This window comes from Hibiscus syriacus, unplaced genomic scaffold (assembly GCF_006381635.1).
Source record: "Hibiscus syriacus cultivar Baekdansim isolate YM2019G1 unplaced genomic scaffold, ASM638163v2 tig00001120_pilon, whole genome shotgun sequence".
Taxonomy (NCBI): domain Eukaryota; kingdom Viridiplantae; phylum Streptophyta; class Magnoliopsida; order Malvales; family Malvaceae; genus Hibiscus; species Hibiscus syriacus.
The window spans coordinates 1113825-1141536 of NW_024061845.1; the positions used below are offsets into that span (position 1 = coordinate 1113825).

General features: G+C 33.2%; 2 protein-coding genes and 3 pseudogenes across 2 annotated transcripts in view; 3 read left to right on the forward strand and 2 right to left on the reverse strand.

Moving 5' to 3' along the window:
* Positions 1 to 5191, forward strand: part of LOC120120838 (septum-promoting GTP-binding protein 1-like) — a 32353-nt gene extending 27162 nt beyond the window's left edge. The window contains exon 6 of the mRNA XM_039140370.1: positions 5027 to 5191. Coding sequence (XP_038996301.1) covers positions 5027 to 5191 — 165 coding nt within the window. The remainder of the gene's footprint in view (positions 1 to 5026) is intronic.
* Positions 5192 to 5693: 502 nt separating this feature from the next.
* On the reverse strand, positions 5694 to 10193 carry LOC120122203 (annotated as a pseudogene).
* Positions 10194 to 15122: 4929 nt separating this feature from the next.
* On the forward strand, positions 15123 to 17955 carry LOC120122222 (annotated as a pseudogene).
* Positions 17956 to 20331: 2376 nt separating this feature from the next.
* On the reverse strand, positions 20332 to 23920 carry LOC120122249 (annotated as a pseudogene).
* A 933-nt stretch (positions 23921 to 24853) lies between these two features.
* On the forward strand, positions 24854 to 27652 carry LOC120120374. The gene is made up of 5 exons (XM_039140042.1): positions 24854 to 25030; positions 26253 to 26359; positions 26452 to 27033; positions 27207 to 27323; positions 27409 to 27652. The coding sequence occupies exons 1-5, from the start codon at positions 24854 to 24856 to the stop codon at positions 27428 to 27430; spliced, it is 1005 nt and encodes a 334-aa protein (XP_038995973.1). The 3' UTR covers positions 27431 to 27652.
* The last annotated feature ends 60 nt before the right edge of the window (positions 27653 to 27712 follow it).

A 27712-nucleotide genomic window follows, 5' to 3' on the forward strand; every position in this document is an offset into this window, starting at 1 on the left:
TTTCATTTTCATATTTTAGTCACTATCCTAGGTTATATCATTTTTGTGTATATTTGGTTCTGGGTTCAATATTTATAAATGTTACATCTTAGCCACTGATTTAATATTTCATGTATGTTTCTTTGATATTCGAATCTGGCCATCCCATTTTTAAATATTTTATTTTAGTCCTATTAATGTATGTTATGTCATTTTTGTGAATATTTGACTTTTAGACATTATGTTTGTAATAGTTTCATTCTAGTCCTAAGTTCTTGTGTTGTGATATTTTGTGGATGTTTGAATTCAGCCATCATACTTGCAAATGTTCTATTTTGGTCACTGTCTGACATTTTATTTAATTACTTTTTGATCCTCCATGATTCTGTGAAATTTCAATTTAGTCATAAGCTTTACTTTTGGGTTATTTTCACTTCTAGTATTTGACTGTTTAATGTTTGTGATATGGGCTCTAAATTATTTTTATTTTTATATTTAGTCCTTTAAATTTCGGTTAGTGCTATTTTTGGTCCATTAACTTTCTGTTTTTTGCTGTTTAGCCTCCTAAGTTTCTGTTTATATTATTTTAGCCTCTTAAATGTTTTATATTTATTTTGGTTTGTAATATTTACTAATTTATTTTTAGACATCTATGTATGGATGTGTATTTTACTCATTACTTAATTATTTGGATTATGTAAATAATGTTTTCAATTTCATTTAATGTAAATATTTTATTTTGTATTTCCAATTACATTTATTTTCATTATATCTTTATCTATGTAAGAAATATTCGATTATATTTTCAAGAACACGTATGCGTAGAATGGGCGTAGAAAGTACCACTTGGTCGAAGTGGTACGATCCGATACGGCATTTTAACGACATAGGAACTTGCAACAAGTCGAGTATATTTTACTAATTAATTTATCCAAACGATGCAATGTGTGTTATTTTAAATGACAATTTACTTTATTTTATGTGAATGTAAATTTCAAAATTTTTAATTTGTATTCAATTCACGTTTTCAGTTAATCAATTTATTCGTATGTAAACATTGTTTTTAGTTATATTCGATTTGTATTTTTAACATAATCAATGGTAGAATATTCTTTTACGAATGAGAAATGGTTGAAATAGCTTTCCCGACAGAGGATTGCAAATTTCAAGATTTCTGATTGAGTTAAAGGATTTTCTTTAAATAATTCGAGGCAAATTAAATAAATCTCAAAAATGGATCATAGGTTAATTTTATATTCGATTTATCATTTCCATCATTTACGACAATGTGTACGCGACACAGTACCATTTTTGGGCGCTGTGGGGGTGCTTACCCTTCCCCACACGTAACCGACTCCCGAACCCGTTAAATTTGATTTCTGGTAAATGTAGACCATTTTTGTCTTAAAAAATGATTTTTCTTAAATTTCTTTTAAAAAGACGTTTTTAGGTATTCGACCTACCTAACCCAAAGGTCTATGGCGACTCTATTCAATTTAATCCAAATTAATCCAAAATACTCAATTTTTCAAAATAAAAGTCATAATCGTTTTAAAAATAATATTTAATTATTTTACAAAAAAATGGTTATGACAATATGGTCATGTCATGGCTCATCAATTCCATGATAAATGAAATCGGAGAGAACTTCCTACTCTACAAAACAGCAAGGGAAATATGGGAGGCTGCAAAGGAGACGTATTCCAACAATGAGAATACATCTGAGTTGTTTGAAGTGGAGAGTGTTCTCCATGACTTTCGTCAAGGAGATTTAACAGTAACCCAGTACTTCAATACACTCAACCGCTATTGGCAACAGCTGGACTTGTTCGAGGAGCACAATTGGAGCTGCCTAGATGATGGAATCAGGTATAGACAGATCATTGAACGGAAGAGAATATATAAGTTTCTGATTGGATTAAATAAAAATCTAGATGAAGTAAGAGGAAGAATATTGGGATCTAAACCTCTACTTAATATCCGAGAGGCTTTTTCTGAAGTCCGGAGAGAGGAGAGTCGAAAGAAAATCATGATGGGCTCTCAAGAACCAATGACAAGTCTTGAGAGCTCATCCCTTACTGTTAGAGGGAACTCCTACAACACCAATGACACTAAACCAAAGAAAGGATGCCCTTGGTGTGATCACTGCCGCCGACCTGGTCACACCAGGGACACTTGCTGGAAAATTCATGGTAAGCCTACAGATTGGAAGTCTTCCCGGTATGCCAACGACAAAGAGGGGCGAGGCAATTTTGTCTTAATGGATGACAAACCTTCACCTGAACCTACTCTATTCAGCAAGGAACAATTAGAGGTTCTACAGAAGCTGTTCAACCAGTCTTTGCCTGCCTAAACCTCCACTGTGGTTGGAACTGGGTCCTTAGCCCAAAAAAGTAATTTTTTAAGCGCTCTCAATGTTAAAAAAGAGAAGTCAAATCCATGGATTATAGATTCTGGAGCTTCAGACCATATGACTGGAAATGAGGACCTATTTTCTACTTACAGTCCATGTGATAAACACTTAACAGTCAGAATAGCCGATGGTTCACTCTCAAAAGTGGTTGGTACAGGTTCTATTAAAGTATCAGAGAATATTACACTTGAATCAGTCCTTCTTGTGCCAAATTTGAATTGCAATTTACTGTCCATTAGTAAACTTACTCGAGACCTGAATTGTATGACTAAATTTGGTTCAACCATGCGTGAATTTCAGGTCTTGGACTCGGGGAAGACGATTGGCAGTGCTAAAATGTGCTCGGGACTCTATCTTCTCGAGGTTACAAATCCTCCTCAAGGCACAACTTATCAGTCCGATTGTCTAGTGTCTGGTAATCCTACTTTTTCTGTCAGTTATTCTAATAATGATAGTGTAATCATGTTATGGCACTATAGATTAGGACATCCGAATTTATTGTATCTTGAGAAACTGTTTCCTTCTCTATTTCATAATAAAAATCCAAATGAGTTCAAGTGTGAAATTTGTCAATTCTCTAAACATGTCCGTAATTCTTATCTCAACCAATCTTACAAAGAATCCCATCCTTTTTCAATGATTCACAGTGATGTTTGGGGGCTATCTAAAATAAAAAATGTGACTGGTTCCCGTTGGTTCATTACATTTATTGATGATCACACTCGACTTACATGGGTCTTTCTCATGAAAGAAAAATCAGAAGCATGTCAGATTTTCAAAAACTTCAACACCATGATACAAACTCAATTCCAAGCCAAAATCCAAATTCTGAAAACTGACAATGCCAAAGAATACTTCAAATTCATACTCAATGATTATCTCTTGAGTCATGGCATCATTCATCAAAGCTCATGTGTCAATACCCCTCAGCAAAATGGAATTGATGAAAGGAAAAATCGGCACCTTCTAGATGTTGCAAGATCTCTTATGTTTTCTACTCATGTACCGAAACATTTATGGGGTGAAGCTATTCTCACTGCGGCATACCTCATAAACCTGATGCCATCTAGGATTCTCAACTTTCAAAGTCCTTGTCAAACCTTACTTCAGTTTTTCCCAAATACATGTCTCATCTCCACTATTCCCTTCAAGGTTTTCGGGTTTTCAGCTCTGTTCATGTCCATCAACATAAAAGGGATAAACTTGATCCTAAAGCACTTAAGTGTATCTTCCTTGGGTACTCTCCAACTCAAAAGGGGTATAAGTGCTACTCATCGGACACTAAACAGTAGTACCACTCCATGGATGTTACCTTTTTTGAGCACCAGCCCTATTACCCCAAATCTGATATTCAAGGGAGACCAATTTTACCCAGGAATATCAAATTTGGGATATTGATGAATCAGTTCAGCTCTCTCTAAATCCTGACCAATCTCACCTATCACCAAATTCTAAACATCTCTCCCTAGATTATTCCTACCAAAATCTGGACACTAGTAAATCAACAACTAATAATGAGTTGATTACCTATTCACGGAGGAGGAAGAACCAAAAGGAGATGGAATCACCAGCACCTCTACAGCAAAACCAAGAATCTGATCCTAGTCCAAGATCTTGTGAAGATCCTTCAGGTAATCCTAATCCTGAATCCTCACAGAGTGAACTAACTGGTGATGACAGTGACTATCCTATTGCCGTGAGGAAGGGGGTTAGAACTTGCACAAAACATCCTATATATACCTTTATATCATATGAAGGCCTGTCACCAAAATTCAAGTCGTTTGTTGCCAACCTCGACATCACTCAGGTCCCAAATAACATACAAGAAGCTCTTAGATCTCCCGAATGGAAAGCTAATGTGCATGAAGAAATAAATGCACTTGAAAAGAATGGCACCTGGGAAATATCAGAATTACCATCGGGAAAAAGGGCAATAGGATGCAAATGGATATTCTAAATCAAGTACAATGAAGATGGAAGTGTTAATCGTTTCAAGGCATGGCTAGTGGCAAAGGGATTCACTCAATCGTATGGAATCGACTATGAGGAAACATTTGCCCCAGTAGCCAAGTTAAACACAGTTCGGGTTCTCCTATCTCTAGCTGCAAATCTTGATTGGCCCCTTCACCAACTAGATGTCAAGAATGCCTTTCTAAATGGGGACTTAGCTGAGGAAGTTTACATGGAAATCCCATATCTGTATATATTTATTTCTTGTTTATTTTTTTCCGTTTTAGATAGATTTGACCCTATTCTAGGTAAGTTGTATATATCCCTAGAAATTAGGTGTTTCAGCATCTATATATAGGGAACGTGTAACCTGTTTTAATATATTGAAAATAATAAAGAATTCCTCTACTTTCAACATATATGTATCTAATTTCACTCTTGAATCAAAAGATAATCGTGCATATAATTAGAAGTGATATGTTGGAATAAGATGAATGTCATTTCGTTTTCAATCTCGATCAATGCAGAAAGATTGAAACACAAGGGACCAACTTGATTAAAGGATGTCAAATTGAAAGTTAATTACTTTGGACAAAGAAACTAACTTCACATAGTAATTAACAGTTTGATGTTTCTTCTAAGATTTTTTTTAATCATCTTGAATTTGAACTTTTGATGGAACAGGCAAGAGCATATGCCAAGGCAATGAATGCAACCCTTTTCTTCTCAAGTGCTACTCATAATATAAATGTCAACAAGATCTTCAAATTCATCATGGCGAAACTCGTTAACTTGCCATGCACGATTGAGAGAAACTTAAACATTGGGGAGCCGATTATTGACTTCTAGAAGCCTGGGTTATTTGGACTCGGATGTGAGTGTAGATATTAGACACAATTACTAAAAAGATGAAAAGTGGGGTCGAGATAGCCGGTTTCTTTTTCCAGTGATATTTAGAAAACAAGAACAAGGGATAGAAAAGTCTGTTCAATCATAGCAGTAAATTGACCCCACAATCACTAGACTTGGTCTTTGATTGTTAGGTTCTTTCTGTTTTCATTGCTTTACTTTTCCCAGTTTTCTCATTGTAACAGTTCACACGCTGACTTCAAAATTGGATGATATTCGATGCTTCAAACATGGAACATTATTATTAGTTTCAAATGAGTACAAGCACTGGCCAATTCGGAGTCTCTTGGAAACACAGTTAAAAATGAATTTCAATGCTCCTTGGATATATTTGGATACCAATAATCTTAAATTTCATTTTCAATAGAAGGCCTTGACAAAAGATCATGTACCATGAAAAGAAATACAAACAACAATGGCTACTTTGAAAAGAACATTGGCATACACGAGTTTGAACTAGATTCGACCAAACCATCTAGTTCTACAAGAAATCTCTTCATTTTCATATGCGGAAAAACCGAATACATCGATGTCGTTCTTTGTGTCTTGTGATAAGGATGGTAACAAATATAATCTCGCCTCTAGGATATGCTGAGGAGACAGACTTGCATCATAGTGGTGGTTGTCTAATTGTACGTGTATGTCTCACTGGTTGCAGTTCTCGTGCAGTAGAACATACTCTCGGCTGCAAAAACCAAAACAAATTATTTAAAAGGCTACCAATAGCAATGCACAACAACAAAGATTTTCAAGTATACACAATTTCCCAACTAAGCCAGTGGCGAGTATTCAGCGACCAAATCAAGATGACAATCAAATTATTTCATCATAACCAAAAAGATTAGAACTAATTTCTCCTATGGACATGATGGGAGGCTTTTTCAGCATAGACTTTGTTAAGATTAGAGCAGTAGCTAAAGCAACATCGATGAATTGATAACTTCCTCGCAGATAAACATAACGATGACAAAACATCAATAGCAGCAACAAAATGCAGTGTGACTACTGTAGAATGACCAAAACAGGAAAGCCTTTTATCAACCAATATCATAGTAGCTTTGTGGAACTGTTACTAAATCCTCTCCACATGTATGCATGCGTACTGTCTTCTACGTGTTGTTCTATATTACTTTCACTCCTATTATGCAAATAAAAAGTAACCACATAATACTGTCGAGTGCCCTACCTACTGTTACCAAATTTAATGGTGTCTTTCTCAAAAAGTTCATAATAACGTTGGGGTTTGATTGGATTGTCCTGCAAATGCAAAAAGAAAGTTTAGATGAATGATAGGAATCCAATCAATTTTCGATGCAATTAATAAAGATTTTTAGATGAACTGCTCACATTAATGAAAGTTTTATTGGTGCTTCCAAGGTCCATTATATAAGGCCTACGAGGCAAAAGCAAAATAAAATATGACAAGAATTCATCACAATTAATCATAGCAACAGAAGTTAAATTCTAAATCAGCATAACCGTACCTTACTTGCTTGAGAGATGTACCTTCAGGTTGATCTTTCTCTACTTGCCTGATAAAGAAGAAACGTTTAGTTAAACAATGTACAGAACAAATGCCGAGAGTAGAATTGCTAAGAGTAAATATACCGGAATTGAATGACAGCATGCTGCTTGCTGCAGGATGGATGGTCTGTGGGTACATCTGCTACTCGCCTTTCCCTCCCAAAAAGGTAGCAGCTTTGGCGATGTATATAAAGGGGCTCTGCTAACAAGATGAATTAGAAAACGATCCAAAATCAGGGGGGATAAGTTCCATGCTTTCTTGAATGGTCGTCAACTTTTTAACCTAAACGAATTGCAAATATAATGAGAATAAATTCTAATCTCCAGGTTCTAATGAAAAAGCAACATAAAAAATAGATCCCTTAACATGTAAAAGTTTTTCTCGACTTCTACAATGATGTGTGATCTTAACATGTAGACGAAATTTAAAACCAAAAGGTCCAGCTCTGAAGTACGGCTCACGTCCATCACATAGATGGAGTTAAGATAATAAATGAAACTCATTAATTTTGTATCAATTCTACATAGTTCTGATGATTACTAGACAAATATTTTTCGAAGGTAAAAGCTTGAAAAAACTCAGTGTGATAAGAAAGGCGAAACTGGAGAATAAAAAAAATCATAGTAAGAGAACACATGAAAAAGGAAGGAAACTCTCTTGGACTGACCATTGAGTACTTCGCCAGCTTTGAAAACATAGAGGCGCCATCTTATATCAGGTTTTCGAGCATCAGGGGGTTCATTGAATAGCAGAGTCACACCTCTAACTCTGTTGGTTTCTGCTGAAAGCTTTCCTGATAGCTCAAATGTAGGTCTTTGCTGCAAGTTACAAAAAAGAGTAAAGAAGGGATAAATTAAACACCAAAAATAAGAGTGGTGCTATCATGCAGTATAAATACGATAGAACCACAGGGTACCTAACTAATTAAGGAACAATTCGTCACAAAGTTATAAAACATGACAAATAAAAGAAAGCTAGCAGCCAAGTAATTTGTTACCTTTTGTTTTGCTTCCAAGGCTTCCTCCGCTGCCTTCATCTTAGCGACAGAATCATCTTCGTCATCCCTGCTTACGAACACAATGAAATCTATTGTTACTATTTTAGAACTTAAAAGAATGAAGCAAAAAGCACGTTACTCGTACTTAGGTGTGTGTCAGATACAGGTATTAAGATGTGTTGGAATTTGGAAAAGGGTAGGGATGTGTGTCCGAAATGGGTATGTTCAACTCTTTCCAAAATTTCCCACACACGGATTCTGAACAAAGGATACTTTAAGAAAAAAGAAGGATTGGAATAACAAGCATAACCATAATAATAAACTAGAAACCTGAAAAAGCAAGTAGATTGAACAACATAGTTTACCCAAAAACCTAAAGGAAGAAGATAGTGAATCGTGTGGCAACTTTCATCATATAGAAAACAAAGGAACTAATAGATAAAAATATATATATAAAAATCAGGACAGAGTGGACATTAAATTTTTTTATTAAAAAAGCTCTCATATAATAATAAAATAAACTTTTAGATTTGGTAACTCATTAACAACCACCCTCCCCTTACAAAAAAGAAGAAGAATAAGAAGAAAATAATACGAAGACAAAAAAGAAAAGAAAAAAATATGTAAAAAAAAATAAAGGAAGGAGTCAAAGAGGGCATCAAAAGGGACATAAATCACACATGTTAATAATAGAATCTTTATATGCTACGAAAATCCTGGCTAAAGGTTAAAAGAAGAGGCTTAATCTCAAGAAGAAGCTTACCTGTGGTCAGAATCTCTTGAATTAGTCACCTGAAATGTCAAATTTTTACAATAAATCACTATACATCAACTCAAGAGGAAGAGAAACAGCAAACATATTATAACTGAAAACACATATCGTCGTATGTTTTTTTTGTGTTTGTTAGCATGAGAATGTGAAAATGAAGCTCCACGTGATGGAAAATAGAATTGTAAACAAAGAATAAACTGAACGAGAAAGAAAGTGGATATAAGCAGACACCTCATCCCGAGATCTTGAATTTAAAGCAGGTGAGCGAGATCTATGCCTGCTCCTGTGGCGGCGATCAGATGGAGAAACCGACCGCTCATGTCTTGCTCTCCAGACTTGTTATCCATATCATCTCGTCCCAACTGTCTATCATTCCTGTCACTCCCCATTTCTCTCTCCGAGCCCCTTTCCCTCTCAGAGGTTCTTTCCTTCACTGAAGCTCTATCCTTATAAGTACTCTTCTCACTACCCCTACTATGATTTCTCTCATAGTCCCTCTCTTTCACTTTCTCAACATCCTTTTCATCATGTGCTCTTCTCAAACTCTTTTTCCTGGGGGAAGGAGTGCGTGAACTCGGATGTTTTGGAGACTTCGTATGGCCAGAATGTTTCTCTCTTTCCAAAGAATGATCCCCGTAAGACCTCCTGTGCCGAGAAGGAGACTTTTCTCTAATAGGAGAGTTTCCTTTATGTGAACTTTTATGTCTTCCAGGTGATCTCTCTTTATAAGATAGACTCCTCCGATGAGGAGACACTCGCCTCCTAACAGGAGACTCAGACTGGTTGGACGAATTGCGTCCCATTCTGTTTCCAGTGAAAGTCTGCCAACAGGTTTAGGCTGAATGTGTAACATAGATTCAGCAATTGAGAATAAATTATAAGTATTGATGCTATATAAGATTAATATTTTTTTTTTGGGGGGGGGGATAGAACTTTATATGGTTTCTCGTGTCCTTTTCATCAACAAAGTCAACAACTCCAAAAAGAACAACAGAAACAATGGCTTAGCTTGAGTTAAGATCAAAGAGTAGCATTACCCAAAAAGTGTAAACCAATTTGAACAAAGTTTCAACCATTGCAATACAACATGACAAAATTAAAATACTACAACAACATTATAACATAAGCCTAAGACAATAATTTAAGCGTCAGCTAACCTGGATAAGTAGGCATAAAAATGATTCTAAGATTAAAATTAAAAAGATAAATAACTCGGTTACAGAGCATGGGAAATTAATAAAAGTTGCAACAAGCAAAACAATAAACATAACAGTCTAAATTAGAGCACTGAAGCACCACCAATCACCATATATTAAATGACCAAAAATAGGCAAAATAAATAATACCCATAACGGGAAGTGTCAAAATATTTATAAAAACAATAATTTATTCGAAAATAATAGCAATGAGAACATATTTTACAACCAAAATGGGAAAAAAAAGAGAAAAGAATGCTTCGACCCTTAGCTTCATGTGAGAAACAAAGAGAAGATAAAGATTAAGTTTTAAAGGAAAATGAAAAGCAATAACTTGCTCACCAGGAAAAAGAAAAAACTGTTTGATGCTAAATCGTAGTAAGGTTTCAGAAATTGAAGAAGAACAAAGGGAACAGAAGTGCAGATTCTGATTTGATAAGGGTTTAGGGGCGATGAAGGAGAAAGAAATAGAGGTAAAGCCCATCCAAAAAGTAATAATCAATCTCTAATATAAAGCCCAATATTTAGTTTACAAATGCACAAAGCTAAGCCTTATAAATCTGAATTTAACTGACCCAACCAATTAATTCTATTTTTTTATTAATTTGTAATTTCTTTTGGATGCTCTAATTCAATTTAAATTACATTTATTAAATTTCACATGTGTATGTAAAATTTCATTTTAAAAAAATAGTTTAATTTGATAAATTTGAATGCCTTAATAATACTTCCATGGTGATTCGTGAAACAATTTCTATAGTTATACAAAATATCATTCAGAGAATTTTTTTTAATCTTTTTTTTGGGTATAATTTATTAGATACTTTCCCAAACTTATTAGGCTTCTTTTATATTAAAAAATATTGGTTACCAGATAAAATCTTTAAAAAATCAATTAAGTTAATACTTAATTAATATGTGGCATCAATTTCACAAGTATGTATAATGATAAAGTTATCAAAATATAAATAAATTAGAATATTTATGATTTAAAAAAATAGAGTAACGTTTTAACTATAAAATTTATGTTAGGATAAACTACTCAAATGTCCACATAACTATTTAAATGGTTTCAATCAAGTCGCATGATGTTAATCTTTAATAAAATCATGACAGTTAACAAATATGACATAATGATACATTTCGTTCTCAGTACTTACATCTTCTATCAATTTAGTCTTAATTTTAATTTAGCTAAAAAAATAACCCTAAAATTAAGAGATGATATATGCCAACTGATTATTATGACACGTTTCATTAGTGACACCTGTTATAACACCCCCGGTCCGTACCTGACCCGGATATGGTTCTGATGTGTCACATTGACTTTTCAACTCTTTATCTAATTGAAAACTTGACTAAAATTTGACTTTTATTGGAAAATGAAAACACATTTACAAAACATATCAGAGTATCTACAATTTAAACATTTATAGTACATGCAAACTAACTTTACCATAACAAAAACACATACAATTCAATTATCTCTGATATAATAATCTTCACTAGTATGATGCCCTTTCCTTGCTTACTCACCTTACACCTCAAATCTCTTTGGATCTACGTGTGAAAACAATCACACGCTAACTCTATGACTTAGTGAGACAATATTACGTATAATAAAATAATAAAAATGTTATATAGATGTTCTTAAAAGATTCATTAATTTTTATAACATCATATGATTCATAACTTATAACATATACTATTACCCATTGATTAATTATATATTTACCTTTGATACTTGCTTATACAATTCTTTGAAACATTTCGTATAAAATTCATAGACACTTCTTTAACATTTTATACTGTTACTCATTGTTCAACTTATATCAAGTTTGTTTTATTAGCCCAACATATGTCGCTGAGAACTCAATGTATGTGAGTACATTGAGGTTGTGCACTAATGCAATCACCACTGCTGGCATAATTTGCACCGAAGTGCCACATATTTGTCCCGAATGACCACATAGATTTGTCCCGAATGACCACATAGAACCCTCGACTCTTGGCATGCCAACTATACCCCTAATTTTCATAGAATATACTTTGGGCTTTAGTTTTACAATTAATTTCAATACTTTATTCCAAATGACTTTTATCCACATAATATACTTTTACATTTATTATTCAAGTATCTTTTATCCACATACATGATTTACTCATAGCAGTTCTTATAACATTTCTCACTTGTCAATTATGTTTTATAGAACATATTCACTTAGCACATATTCACATAACCTTTTCACTTAGAAAATATTTGCATAGTATTTCACATAGTATTAAGTTTAAATCTAGCTACCATATACTCATTGCATTTCAATTAGCCTTTATGAACTTATCATTTATTTACCTAGAACATCTCACGTAGAACATTTACTCATAGCATTATTCAAATTATTATTTATTCATATAAATCATATACTCATAGATCATATACTTATAATATTTCATGTAGCATTATCCAACTAATCATATAAAGATAGCTTGGGGCAAGTTGTACCCAAACATTATAACAAAATCGTTTAATAAATCAATATAAAAAATATGTTTTATAACACAATACAAATAATTTATGTATAAACATTCGAGGTGACTTATCGCAAACCACCCTTCTATCATATATAAAATAAGTAAGTTGCACTCACCTTTTGCCTAACTTAAGCCCTAAGCAACTATTTTTCACTTCGTTCAACATTTGCTTTCGATTGAATCTACACATTACATAATCAATATGAATATCAGAGCTCAATTATCATCTAATCAATTAGCACTTACATAATCAAAATGAAACCCCTTATTTAACATTTCAGACTAAATAGTATTAGTACCCTCCTACAGTACCAATACTTCTCTTATGTGATACCGATACCATTTCAACATTATAGAATTTCATATTTAATTATAGTATCGATACCTTCACATCAATATCTATACTTCTTCAACCAGTATCGATAATGTTCATCTGGTTCATATTATTTCATTCAATTTAACCTTATAGTATCGGTATTGTTCTTCCAACCAATACCCTTACCCATAAATCTATTATTTCATTTCGAAATTTACCCAAAACTCACTTAAATCTCTTACCATTAACTCTATGTATGCTTTTAAACTCCTTATCACATACCCCAACTGACTTATATCCAATAATCTCTTTTTAACATCCAAATTTATCCATATAACTCTTGAGATTAAAAATCATATCAAATTTTCAAACGTGTTCTCAATTAATTCTAAGACTTCAATAACCTTAATTAGGCATTTGACAAGTCAAATATGCCTTTAAAATCAAGTTACTAACCAAATTTCATCATTTCACTTAAAACTCCACTTTACTAATTCACCAATAATTCCTCAATCATTTAGCTTCCAATCATCTTTAAGCTTCCTTAAGTTTCTATATCACATAAGGATTAAAAACCAACTCAAAAATGAAAGAAAACCCAACTTGCAAAATTAACTCACCTTAACAATGGAGCTTCACGTGAAGAGAAAGAATAGAAGAAAAGAAGAAGATTATCCAGAAATTTCCTTTTCCCACATGCTAAATATCTTTAGGAAAATGAATTTTAAATTCCTTTCTTGCTAAAAGACCATAATGCTCTTCCATCATTCCATCTTTCCATCTTTGATAATAAATCCTAGACAACAATTTCTCAAATCAATCCTTGAACATTTCAATTTATCTAAATGGAACCACAAATTTTAAATCTTTACATTTTATTCACTGACCCGAAGTTTGGGGTATTACACCGGTCACCCCTTGTTTATAGGAAAACAAATAAAAGAAGGTATTTGCTTCTTAGGGAAATTAATTCATGGGATTCAAGTGAGGTTGGTCACACCACTTCCACCACTAAAGTGAACCCAAATTTGTTTTAAATTATAAAATATTTTATTTATCTTATTATAATTATGACATAAAAAATAAATAATGAATCATTGAAAAAATCTAATAAATAAATAAATAAATTATATTTCGCATATATATATATATATTAAATTGTAGGTAATGTAAAATTTAAAAGTAAAAGTGAGCTTAAGTTTTATTTTTTATTTTTAAATCAAATTATTTTTATGAAATGATTACATATGAATTATATTAAAAATAAAACTATATAAAAATTATAAAAAAATCATTTAGAGAATCTAAAATTACAAAAAAACCTTAAATCGTAAAATAAATTTATAATTTAAATCTTAATTTTTTTTCATTAAAAAATATTTTTCATTTACTTTAAATTTATAATCATTTAAAAATAATTTTGAAAATAAAAAATTAATTTAATTTTAAAATATAAAATATTAAACTCATTTTTATTTTTAAACCTTGCATTAAATATATGTTAATATATATTTATATATGAAATATAACTTATTTATTAGATTTTTATTATTTCCTTTCTATGTCATAATTTAAAACAAGATAAATAATACATTTTACATTCTAAACACAAATGTATTTCTTAAAGTATCTCCTCTTATCTGTTTTCCTTTAAACAAGTTGTGACATGTGTCACCACCTGATCACTGAAAATTTTTATTCAATTAAAATATTAAATTTAAATTTAAAAAAATTTCTAATTCGATGGTGATACTGTCACGATAATCAGTTGACATGTGGCACCTCCTGATTGGAAGGTTAATTTAGTTGAATTAAATTAAAATTATGATTAAATTGATAGAATATATAAATATTGAGGACTAAAAGTATAATTATTCTAATTTTGTTGCCACATAAACACTTCCATCAAAGGTTAACTATAGGTGGTTTGATTAAAACCATTTAAATAGTTATATAATTATATTGATAAAATTAAAATTATGGTGGTCATATCTACATCAATCTCATAATTAAATGGTCATTTGAATAGTTTATCAATTATATTAATTGTACTGAAAAAAAGTATAATGAGTTAATTTTTAAGAAAATATATTTATATTAATATATTGATACAAAATTATATTTTTATGATAAAATATACATAATATAATTTGAATTGAAATTCAACACAAACAAAACATAATAAAATAGTTGATAAATGATGTGATATGTAATGTAAAAAGGGTAAACTTATAAAAAAAATTGTTTAAAGGGAAAAGTGAGATAATGAACAACTTTGAGGGTAATATGTATATTTTACCATAATTAAAAAGATAGAAACGAAAAATAGTTTGTTTTTAATTTAGAAACAATTTTCCTTCTTTGTGGAGTATAGCTAACCAAAAACAAATTTCCAATTATGAAAAGTTGATAAGACATTAATATGCCACGTCACCGCTCTTTCCCATTGTTTTATATATTAATTGAGCCGCCCCCACTTGCCCAAGCGAAAAAGAGTCCACCCGAATTTTTACAATTGAAATTCTTTAAGAATATGGCCGCCGCCGCCACTAGCACCGCCGCTCTCCGCATACGCAATCCCTTCTCCTCTTCCTTTGTCTCTTCCTCCTCGAAGTTTCCTGTCAATTTCTACAAAGTTGAGCCTCTAACGTCTTCTGTGAAAAAAAGCCATTTCTTGTACGTTGACTAAATCCAGTTCCAGCTCTACGGTTCCCATGGATTCGGACCCGAACGGATGGAAACGACCGGACTCGTTCGGTCGGTTTGGAAAGTTTGGTGGGAAATAAGATTCCCGAGACTCTAATGTCTGCCCTTTCTGAGCTGGAAAATGCGTTTCATTCTCTCTCTAAAGATGACAAATTTCAGGTTATTTTCGTAATGACTCCACTATATTTATACACATTGTTATTCGTATGTAATTATGATACGTATCTGAAATAGTTGAGCCAGGCCTTCCTGCGTGCATGTGTGTTTGTTAATATGAAATTTTAAAAAGATGTCTTGCTTTTTTTACAATGAATTTCTTACGAGTAAAACGATGAAAATTGAAAATTTATTGATTTCGATTAAAAGAGGGAAATTTATTGAATTTTCTTTTATCGTTGATTGGATTTATAGAATTTGAAAATGTTTTTCTTTTCCATTTTTATGTTAGATTTTGATAGTTGTATTTGATGTTGACTTTTATTTTAATGAAAAAAGAAGACAAAAAATAATTTTTATTCTAAAGTTCAATTTTTTGAATGATTAAGAAAATGTCGGTTATATTTGATTTGACAATACATTTTAGCATTGTTGGCCCCAATTTAAGCAAGTTATAGCCTTTAAAAAAACAATTTCCTTTTTAAAGTTTAAAGGCAATGAGAAGAAGAATTTGTCAAAAGCAGAGAAGTGGTAAGTAAAGAGTGCTTCTAAAGAAATTGAGCTTTCAAATGATAATAAGAAAAAAGCCCCGTGAAAGAATTTTTATTTTTGGTGCTGAATGCGGTGATTTTGAGGAATAGTGTTTATGATTTTCAGGAAGAACTAGCTGGGGTTTTGAAAGATTATGTTGGCAGGGAAAGTCCACTCTATTTTGCAGAGCGGTTATCTGAGCATTACAAGCGTCCTAATGGCGAAGGGCCGGATATCTACCTAAAGAGGGAGGATCTTAACCATACTGGTGCTCATAAGATCAATAGTGCTGTTGCGCAAGCATTGCTAGCTAAACATTTGGGCAAGAAACGAATTATTGCTGAAACTGGGGCTGGTCAGCATGGTGTTGCGACAGCTACTGTGTGCGCACGGTTTGGTTTGCGGTGCATTGTTTACATTGGTGCCCAAGATATGGAAAGACAGGAGCTTAATGTTTTCAGAATGCGGCTTCTTGGCGCAGAGGTAAATGGCACACCATTTGTTCTACATTGTTAGAGTATAGGCTTTTTGCGTTACCTTCTCTCTGGATTGGCTGATTTGAAATTTTATTGTTTATCATATAGGTTAAAGCATTTCACTCGGGTACTGCAACACTAAAAGATGCTACTTTGGAAGCTATCCGGGATTGGGTGACTAATGTGGAGACAACTCATTATATTTTGGGTTCTGTTGCTGGTCCACATCCATACCCTATGATGGTGAGGGAGTTCCATGGAGTGATTGGTGAAGAAACAAGAAAACAAGCGCTGGAAAAATGGGGAGGGAAACCAGATGTATTGCTTGCATGTGTTGGTGGAGGTTCAAATGCTATGGGACTTTTTCATGAGTTAGTTGATGACAAGGATGTTAGGTTTATTGGGGTAGAGGCTGCTGGTTTTGGTTTGGATAGTGGCAAGCATGCCGCTACTTTGACCAAGGGAGAAGTGGGAGTTTTGCATGGAGCTATGAGCTACTTATTGCAGGATGAAGATGGGCAAATAGTTGAACCTCATTCCATCAGCGCAGGGTAAAGCTTATTTTATAATGAATTTGTTCATCGTTTTTATGTGGCTTCCTTTATTGTACTTTGAATGACTTGCAAACCTTTTGCTGTGGCTATACAGGTTGGATTATCCAGGAGTTGGACCCGAGCACAGTTTTCTGAAAGATGTAGGGCGAGCTGAGTACCACAGTGTCACATATGAAGAAGCTTTGGAAGGTATGAAACAATTCAATTGCTTTTGATGCTTCATCCTGTCGTATCTGATCTTGACTACTGCCTGTTGTTTGGTTTTCTAAAAGAAATTGATTAGTTGCAGAGGCACAACATTCCTTTCAACTTTTTTTCTAATGGCACCTTAGAAGGCTATATGTCTCACTGACTACTTCATCCAATGCATCTAGAATCTCCACCTCTTTTTTGCAACAGTTTATTTTCGGTTCTCCATCATTGGCTGTTGATTTATCACTTTCTCCTTCAAATTATTTTGCCTGATAAACTTGTACATGAAATGTTCTTGAAGGAGGAGCTGTTTCTCGTGTATCCTTCTCTCATTTTATACAGACATTTACACTTAAGATATTGTGTATATAACCTGTTGTGGATGAGTAATGAATCCTCTAAATTTGCACATCAAAAGCAGTATTTCTTGCCATTAATTTCATTCTACATTTTATATCTATTTGTTGTCATATTTGTAAGTAATTTGAGATACGCAGCTTTCAAGAGATTATCTCGACTGGAGGGCATAATCCCGGCACTGGAGACATCTCATGCGCTGGCTTATTTGGAGAAGCTGTGCCCGACTCTGCCAAATGGTACCAAAGTTGTGGTTAACTGCAGTGGCAGAGGCGATAAAGATGTTCATACTGCAATCAAGTATTTGAAGGTGTAATTATGGTGTTATTAGTCTTTGTTCCTCCCATTAAATAAATGGCTGTCTCAGCTTTTACAGCCATGCTTTCACACCCTTCTTTTTCAGTCTTAACTTATATGGAGATTACAATTCAATATTTAGAATGTTATATTATTACATTGGATTTCATTGCTTACAATTTCACCTGTCCCCATGCCGGATCACGGTCCATATTTTCGCAATCCTCATACCTTAGCCTGGGCCTGGTGATTGGTTCGAATTTTTAAGATCGTTTCAAGTAAAATTAAAATATAAAGAGTTCATTTAAAAAAAATAAAAACTAAAATATTACTTTAAGAAAGTGAGGAATTTAAGAAAGAGTAAGATTATCTTTGGAAATAAAATTATTGAAATATAAATATTACTTTCAGAATATTATGTTATTTTGTTTAATTTATTTAACAGGAATATAATATTGTTGTGTTTATATTATATTACTTTATTTGATTTATTTAATATGAATGTAGTATTTTAATGTTTGGTTTGAATAATATAAAATTATTTGAGTGTATACTTTATCAAATTATAATACTTGTGATATAGAGTTTTTTTAACAAGATAAACTTTAATATTAAATTATAAATATTTGAATGAAAAATTATATAAATATTTTAATCGTTATACTATCTAACTTTTGATAAAAAAAAAATACACTTAATATAATTAGTATATCAAACTCATATTTTTAAATATTTTTTATAAGTATTATTTTTATTTACATATAATATAATATAATATAATATAAAAATAATATTATGATCTTGGATGGATGACAATATTATTTTTATTGTATAATATCATTTTTATAACTATAAATTAAAAGAATACTTTAAATAATTAAATTTTTATAATAATATCAATTTTTTCACCTTATAACACTATAAAATGAATAATATATTAAATATTAAAAATATAAAATAATTTTAATTACTTAAATTTATTAATGTTTTATTAAATCAAATTCTATATGTATTATTATTGTATTTACAGTTTTAAGTGAAACATGAAGAATAAGAATTAAAAATATTTATATAAAAAAAACTCATTATTTTAAGAGTATTTATGTCTAAAATGATGAATTATTCATTATATAAGAATTTAATAACAATAATACTTTTATCATTTTAACAAAAAAATCTTATTATTCTGTTGGTGATAATTTATTACTTAATAATAACATTTTATATAAATTAGTGTAAAAAATAATTTTGCAAAAAATTATATCACTAATAATACGTAGAATAAGAATAAGGTCACAATCAGGAAGTGTTAGATTGCTGGGGAATGGACGGTTATGAATTAAAGATATATTTGAATCATTATTTTGCCTCAAAAGATATTTTTGTGTTGGTGAATGGCCGATATCAGACTTCCAATAATAATCAAACAGATGAGTGCAAATGGTGTCGGAGCTCCCGGACACGATTGTACTGCATCGAAATGATTTGTAGTCATCTTCAATCTTTCACCATCATTATAATCTGCGGCCCCGCAACGTCATTCCGAAATTATGCTATATTGTTGGTTTAATATATATGTTCATAAATACTATTATTCTAACTTCAATATTCAAAAACTAATTTTCTTTTATATTATTAAAAAATGCATGCTTCTATTAATAAAGATCAGTTTAAATGATAAATAATTTAATATCTTTTAAGTAATATCTTGAGTTCGAATCTCTATGTATATAAAAAAACTTATGTCGAGAGACTCATCCACCAAATTAAATATACGATACAAATCGATCTGAATTAATCAAAACTTTCAAACGGATAGATAACTCAAAAAAGAAATGGATACTCCTAAAAAGCCATAGGCTATTGACCGTCGAACACCGACTCTAGAGGTTCACGTTTCATGAAATTAGTGCATTCTTGACGGATTCAAAAATTAAAAAAAAAGTCCAAAAATTTTAATATTTTTTTAAATAAAATGAGTTTGTAATTATTTTATATATTTCAAATTCCTTTAATATATTAAACTATATCTAATAACTTGTCGAGAATAAAGTGTATGCACTTGATCCCGTAGAGGATAAGTGCATCCGCTCCTAGTTGCTACTATATAATAGTTTTACCTTTTCTTAATTTAACCACATTGGATCATTAAATTTGAATTTGGAGACCTTATACAGCTACCTACTCTATTTCCAATGCCTTTAAAATCGTTCAATAAATGGTAATAAAAGGGGACAAGATCACATGTCATTGAAGGCTCAATTTCAGTAGCTTTTCCACATGCTTGCTTTTCTAGAGTAAGTATTCTAGATGTGAACCACAAGCTAAGCATCTAGGCCAACCCCAACCACCTCCTAGGGGTATCCAAATTCCAACATGACCATGTTAATTTCTTTTATGTATTTAAAAATTCATTTAGAAGATCATAACCTCGAAAATATATAATCAAAAACGAGTTTCAGAAGCTGATAAATAAAAACAAAAACTTGTTTATTCAAACGGATCCCTAGCAGCCACATTCAAATATAGATAAAAGAAACATGCCTAATCCACTGAATGAACATTATTTATAATCACCACTGTTATACATATCTACAATATGACAGGATGGTACCCGAAAATCCAGCCACCCTCGATCCCGAAAGACACCAAGCTTATTAACTAACCCGAGCTTCCATACGGTTTTTCCCTTTCATCACCTGTGTTTTACATGATGAATTGAAAGCCACGAGGCCCCGGTTTTCTTATGCTTTTGCCTGCAAATGAGATCACTCAAGATTAGGAGAAGCAGGAACCGATCATTCTCGGTATAAGATACTGCTAATTAAGAATTAGAGAAAACAAGCATATTCTCTTAGAATGAAATGATGGAATCTGTCTAAACCATCTTTGGCTAAACCACAAAAGAAAAAACCATCACACTGATTCAGATAATTCAACTTGTTCATTGAAGTCACCAACCACTGAAAGATGTCAACTGTCATATTGGCAGCTAGTACCGCCTGCCTCGGTGACAACATCTATGGAGTATAATTCTCCACTAACTACAACACCCCACTTGACCCTTAATAATCGGTAAGTCATATGCCCTCAACTATCGTAGATTCAAAAGATTCATAAAAGTTCAAACCACAAAAATCTTGTAGGAGGCACCGAGTATGTTTAGGTGTAAAAATGGTCCAACAAACCGATAAAAAAAGCCTAAATCTGAAGATATTTGAGAATTAGATCAATAGCATAGACCAACAATTAATGAACAAATTGTTGGATACAAGAAAGTTAAGTTCAAAAAATTATGAACAATACTAACCTGAGAGTACAAGAAGGTACCAAGGATGGCGATGGCAGCTCCGAAAGCATTGATGGGTTGGACAGGTGTGTGGAAGATGATGATAGACGAGACTATAACAGAAATACGTTTCATGGTGTTACCGATGCTAAATGTCAAGGGAGAGATCTGATCAAGGGACATGTAGGAGACTTGGTTGTAGAGATGATAGAAAATACTTTGGGCCGCCACCCACCTATCAAATAGGTAAAGTCCATGAACAACTTGTTAGCAAACAGGAAGAAGTAAAATATTATGAATCAATACAGTTAGATTTCATGTACATAGAGAGGATCTTCTGGTTCAAAATTTATAGAAGAAAAGAAACAACGAGGTTTTCAATTCCAAGACGAACATTGTGGTAACAAAAACTGCATCACGAAAAGATGAATAGCGGTACAATCTCTCAAATGTGATTGTTAGTAGTGTAGTTCAGGCTATATGTGGGTCTTGAGGCATATTATATACTATTCAGTAAACATTAAACAAACGGAACAAATGAGCTAAGTTACTCTGACTCTGATGTGTCGGATAAGGTATGTTTAGGCACGGGTATGTTTAATTGCATTCCATAATATACTTCAGATATCTGAATATTTCCAGTATCTTTCTATCAGTCAAACAGAAGATAGGGCATCTAAGTTAATTATTTTCGCAAATAGAAATTATGAGAAAGTTCCAATAAGTTCATCGAATGCCTTCAAAGCATCTAGCAGATAAGGAAACAGATAACATTAAGAGAAAGGAAACAGAACAAGGAATTGAGATTTATTACTGCAATGTAATTACCAGACGAACTGTGGTCCGATTTCAGATAAGGCCCTTTCCCATCCTGCAGCCCACAACTGAGGTCCTTCTACGGCAACCGCAAAAGGTGTGAGTATCAGAAGCGACAACATAGATAGACAAGCGTAGTAGTTCATCCCGCTAACGGATTTCCCTTTCATGCCTTTCTTGGAGAATATGTTACGGAAGACAAATGCCAAGTTCGATATCATAGCACCCATAAAACCTGAAATACACGGAGAACAACCAAGTCCATACTCCGGTGACATCCCGTCAAATCAAATTGTTTAAAACCACAATCTCAACCTCAGCTACCATGGCAACTGAAATGCTCTGGAAATAAACATATGAAGCGGAATGATGGCGGCCACATATTGAACCCTTTTGGGTTTGGATGTTAAGAAAACTGAGGTAACACCAAAAGTTTATTGAAAAAGAGCTTAGGCCTTAGTGAACTCGGTTTCAAATAATGGGATATTGACCTCATAAAGTAGACATTTGGAGAGGATTAAAACATCAAAGTAACAACTCAATATCCATACAAAGAGATTAAGTTTACTTTACCGGTCATGTTGAAGTTAAGTTCAGTAACGGCAGCAAGAGCGCAACCACCGATGATTGGAACAAGGAGAGGTACACGGCCGGAGGGAAGGTCTCTCCGAGCAAGAACCTAGAAACCAACACACTGAAAGCTGGCTCACCACTCTTGATTATGTGGGTGAATGAAACTGCAACCTTAGACATACTCACAGTTGCTGCTACATGTCCAATTGTATGTGCCACAGCAACCTAGAAACAAACAAAGAAAAAAACAAAAAAACACAGTAAATTTTGTAATTCATAGTCTCTGATTCAGGTTGTGAAACCAAGATAGAAAAAAAAATTAAGGGATTGAACTTCGAAGATCTGAACTTTAATTTTGCAAAATCAAAAACATACATCAAATTCTAATTTCGTTTTGTTTTTTTAATCAATATTTTCTTCTTTAAATTTATGATAAGACAGATAATACCAAATTTTAGTTTCCTTTTCATTTCCTTCATTTTCTCTGCAATCAGACAAACTAAAACAAAGACCATATGTTCTTTTTAACATTTTCTTACCATCCAAATAAAAAACACACGATCCTATAAAAAATGTTAAGAAAATCAAAGAACGAATTTCTAGTTTCTATCGTTTTCTCTCACTTTCCCTCACTTTCTCACCGACCAAACACAGAAAGGGAGAAAAATACTCACCGGAAACAAAGTCTTCCAAAACTCAAAATCTGTTTTTGGGGCTTCAGCAATCCTTGTAGCCCATGAAACCAACATCATCAGAGAACCACAGGCAAGGGACAAAGTTGAAGTCAACCAAGGGTAAGGGTAAGCATTCAAAACCTTCTTGTTATAGATGTTGAAAACAACATTCAAAGCCCACCAAGTTGCAAAATAAATCCCAATTTTCACCCTTTTCGCGGTTTCGGCTTTCACTTCCGCAGCTGCCTCGATAGGCTGCGACTTGTCAGCTTCATAAGCCTTGCATGGGATCACTGACCTCTTCTCCTTACCGATAATCTCAATAGATGAGATATGCAACGGCTTCGACACCGAAAGATGAGTTCTTTGGAGAACCAATACTGGTGAAAACGAAGATCTGTACATCGTTGACTGTGATCTTCTGTTAACAAGAGAATTTGAAAGATCCATGCATGTAGCTAAAGCTGATTGCTTCATGCTGAAACTCATATTTTTCCAAGCGGTGGATCAAGACGAATCCTTTAAGAGGAAATCGAAACTGGCTGTTTGTTCAAAAGTCGACCAACTTACTACTTTAGTGAAAATTGAACGGCTTTTCTTTTCTCTGAGACGAAATAATAAAGAAAGTGAAAGGAATACTTTCCTCGTGAATATTCTATAAAGATTTTTTTGGAGGCTAAAGAGAAGTAGAAGCTATGTAGATTGTAGAGTGCTGAAATCTCAGACCAAGCCAAACTCCTTGATTTATTTCATGTGAAATCCATATCTCTTATTATTTGTTTATTAAATTGGTTCGATTCACCGGGGAAAGTTAGATTCTGTGAGAGGTAATCTTTTAATCAATAATTATGTACTCAATCATTTATACACTATAAAATTCTAAATTAATCAGACATTAGTTTAATTATAAATAATTAAATATTTTATTTTATAATAATAAATTTATATAAATTAGTCCATATATTATATAATTTTTAAATATTTTTAATTTTTTTATTTTTAAATTAAATATTTACACTCTACAAACATTATTATTTAAATTTACATCTTTCTTAAAAATTAACATTCTATGTTGCCATTAATACCGCTCGATAAATTAATATTATAGTTTAACTATTTGATGAGTCTATTTTACGCTGGTTCGAGTGTCGAAAGGTTGATAATTGATGTTAGATCTAATAACTCTGATTGCTTCAAATGTGTCGACTGCCTACCCTCAGGAACTTGGTTTTTCTCAAAATGTGTTGATTCCTTTCTTAAAAATTAAAAAGAAAGTTCAATTGCATAAAAATAATTTGATTCATAAATTTAAAAGATATTTTAATCATACATTTAAGGAAGTGTTTTTGTTCTCCGCCTAGGATCATAGGTCTTTGTTTCGACAGGATCCTCCTGCAAAGACAGGCTCAAGAGCTTGCGTCCATTGCTAAAGAACAATTTGCATGTATGCTTACCTTGTTGTAAAACGTTTAGAACAGAATGAATAAGTGGATTCATGAGGACGACATAGCGTAGTACACGACAACGCACGGTTATTGTTAGGCTGTTGGCTGACCTAAAAGATGCGTGTAGTTTAGGAATCCAAAGAGCAGATATTAACAAGGTGGTTTGGCAGAGGTGGTTGCATGGAGTCGTTAAAATCAATGTGGATGGAGCTTGACACAAGAGTTTCTACTGCTGGTGTAGTTGCAAGGAATCATTATGGATTAGTTATAGGTGACTATGCACGTCGTTTGGAAGCTTTCCAATCAGCAAACCTAGTTGAAGCGCGAGCTTTCTTTGAAGGAATAACCCTCGTGGTTGAGAATGGCTGGGATGAGGTGATCATAGATGGCGATTCAATGGCTAATAACGGATTCATAAATATTTTTTACGGTGGTCACATATATGTTAACAACACAAAATTAAAAAAAATATTGTGATTACAAATAAAATTTCAGGATAGGTACTATCAATAAAATATATAACTAATTGGAAAAAAAATTAAGTTTCAGGATGAGTACACCATCAATAAAATAGATAATTAACAAAAAAAAATCATATTTCAGGGTAGACACACCCTCAATCGCCAATGGATCTACCACTGAGCTTGCCATTGTGGTGCTACAACGTTGATTCTAGTTCAATATGAGTCATCTCTTTTAGAAGTCTCTACACGTCTATACTATCTACCTCGATCATTATCTTCCTTACTTCGAACTCTTATGTGCCTTTTAGTCCTTCAAACACCTCCAACAACTCAGCCTCCAGAACCGAACATGCACCAATTGACTTGTGAAAACCCAACTTCTATTGTTCACTCCCATCTCTTATATCCCTCCTCTAAATGCAATTCCGTTCGACCTATCACTCGCATAATTTGTATTCAATTTTAGTCAGTGGTGAATCCATAAATATTTTTTAGGGTAGACACATATATATTGATAATATAAATTTTTTCGTATGTGATAAATACAAAAAAAAATTAACATAGACACTCTCAGTAAAATTAACAACTAATATAAAGAAATTCAGATTTTAAACTTAAAATATACATACATCCGCCACTGTGGATGGCTGTTGTCAACATGCTTACCAATCAGACGACGGGCCTATCGGTCGTTGCTACTCACCTGGCTGAGGCTCGAAGACTGGTAACTGAGAACCCGAGGTTTAGAGTCGTTTATGTACGCCGAGACGCCAACAGTGCAGTACTTTCTTTAGCCTAGTAGGCTTTTAATTGTTCTCCTACATAACTTATGTCGGATTTTTTTGAGTTGTATTGGAAACGTTATTATTTCAGATGTAATAAATAATTAATCTTGTCTATTTTTCAAGAATACATATTTTTTTTTTAAATTTTATTTATTTTATTGTAACATCATAATTCGAATCTCATACTGCATCACTCCACTAACCAATTTATTGTTGGTACTAAAACCAATGCTATTTAACTAAAACTAAAAATATATTCTGTACAAAGTTTTATCGAAGGCAAAGCATTCCTCAGGTCAGGTAATGGGACTTTTTTGAAGTGTGAAATCTCAGCTTCGGTTTCTTCAGGTAATGGGCTGCGTTCAAGTCCAGCTTTGGCTGCCTAATAAAGAACACCAGTTTCGCCCATTTGATTTGATCTCTCTCTCTCTCAAACCTCTTCTATGGCATCGTTTGTAAAACCCCCGTATCTACTCTGAGCCTTAAAAACCCTTCCAAAACCCCTCCATTTCGAAATGTCTCCCTTTAAAACTTTACTCTTTTCTAGCCAAGCGAAAGTTCTCTTCAAAACCCACAACTCTCTTTACAAGCACTTCCGTCCTTCATCGTCCTTCATAATCAGAACCCTTAATTCATCTCCCCATGAACCAGCCAAGAAGCCACTCTCTCTGTTGTTTGAAGAAGCCGTTGGATTAACTGAAAAGACTGGGGGAAACGAAGGGCAGGGCCAAGACGAAGAGAATGAGCTAATGAGCAAATTAAGGGAATTGGAGAGGGAAGTTCGGGAGTTCAAAGAAAACCCAAAGCCCAAAGTGAAAAAGGAACACACGGAGGGAGTAGAGAGGGGAAAACCCAAGAAAGTTAACAGTGTGACTGGGTTGTTTGGGGGAGAAAAAGTGGAAAAGATGGCGAAACTGAGGAGAAAATCTGGGGAGGTCACAGTTTTGAAGGATCTTTCGGTGTTCGTTAAGTTTTTCGTTAGGCATTTGTATTCAAAAGGGTATTTTGACAAAGCTAATTTCTTGGTGGACAACAAGTTGAATTTTGGTTGCTTTGATAATAGTTATGGCAGAGATTTCATCAAGTTTGCTGCTAATAAGTTTGGTAAAGATAATGAAGAGATTGCAAAGTAAGTACATGTTCTTTTCCCTTTTGTCCTTTTTCATTTTGGATTTGACATTGTTCGCTAATGTGTTATATATGTCGGCTGATTGATGTTATTCATGTTATGTTTACTTCATCTCCACATGCTTTGGGGGAATCTTTATTGAATGACATAATCTTAAACATTGTATTTTTCAGGTTGTTGTCAGGCAATCACTTGAAGAAAGTGGCGGTTTTTGGTTGCCCTTCCCTTGATAAAATAACGTCTTTGCTGCTAAGAGGTTGCGCAAAATCTTTAGAATTCAAGAAGACACTGTAAGCCATTATTTCAGTACTTCAAAGGAGTAAATTTTTTATTATATATATAGTATAAATATTTTGACGTCTGTGATCTCTACAGGTTTGCAATCGATGCATGTTAAAGGATTCATGCAGGTTTGCTAATAAGGGTGTGTCTGGAATTGCTGCGGAGAGCTTGCTTCTAGTCGATGTAATGAAGGTTATAATTTTGTATGCTTTAGAGCAAGAGCATCCGAAGCTCACAGTTCCGGACGAAGTACGTGATTCAGCCAACAAATTGCTGGAGGAGGTTATAAAGCTAAGCCAAAACACATGACAGGGTTTGTAAAATGTTTCTACAGGTACTTGGGGTAAACTAAGCTGTAGCTTCTTCACTATCATTTTGGCTGTTTACATCGATTTGT

What these genes read in the sequence shown, in the direction of transcription:
- LOC120120374 (XM_039140042.1), top strand. Translation starts at nt 24,854, where the DNA reads ATGTGGATGGAGCTTGACACAAGAGTTTCTACTGCTGGTGTAGTTGCA. An exon ending in CCTCTTCTATGGCATCGTTT is followed by an intron (nt 26,360 to 26,451) that starts GTAAAACCCCCG and finishes ACTCTTTTCTAG; the next exon opens with CCAAGCGAAAGTTCTCTTCA. An exon ending in GATAATGAAGAGATTGCAAA is followed by an intron (nt 27,034 to 27,206) that starts GTAAGTACATGT and finishes TGTATTTTTCAG; the next exon opens with GTTGTTGTCAGGCAATCACT.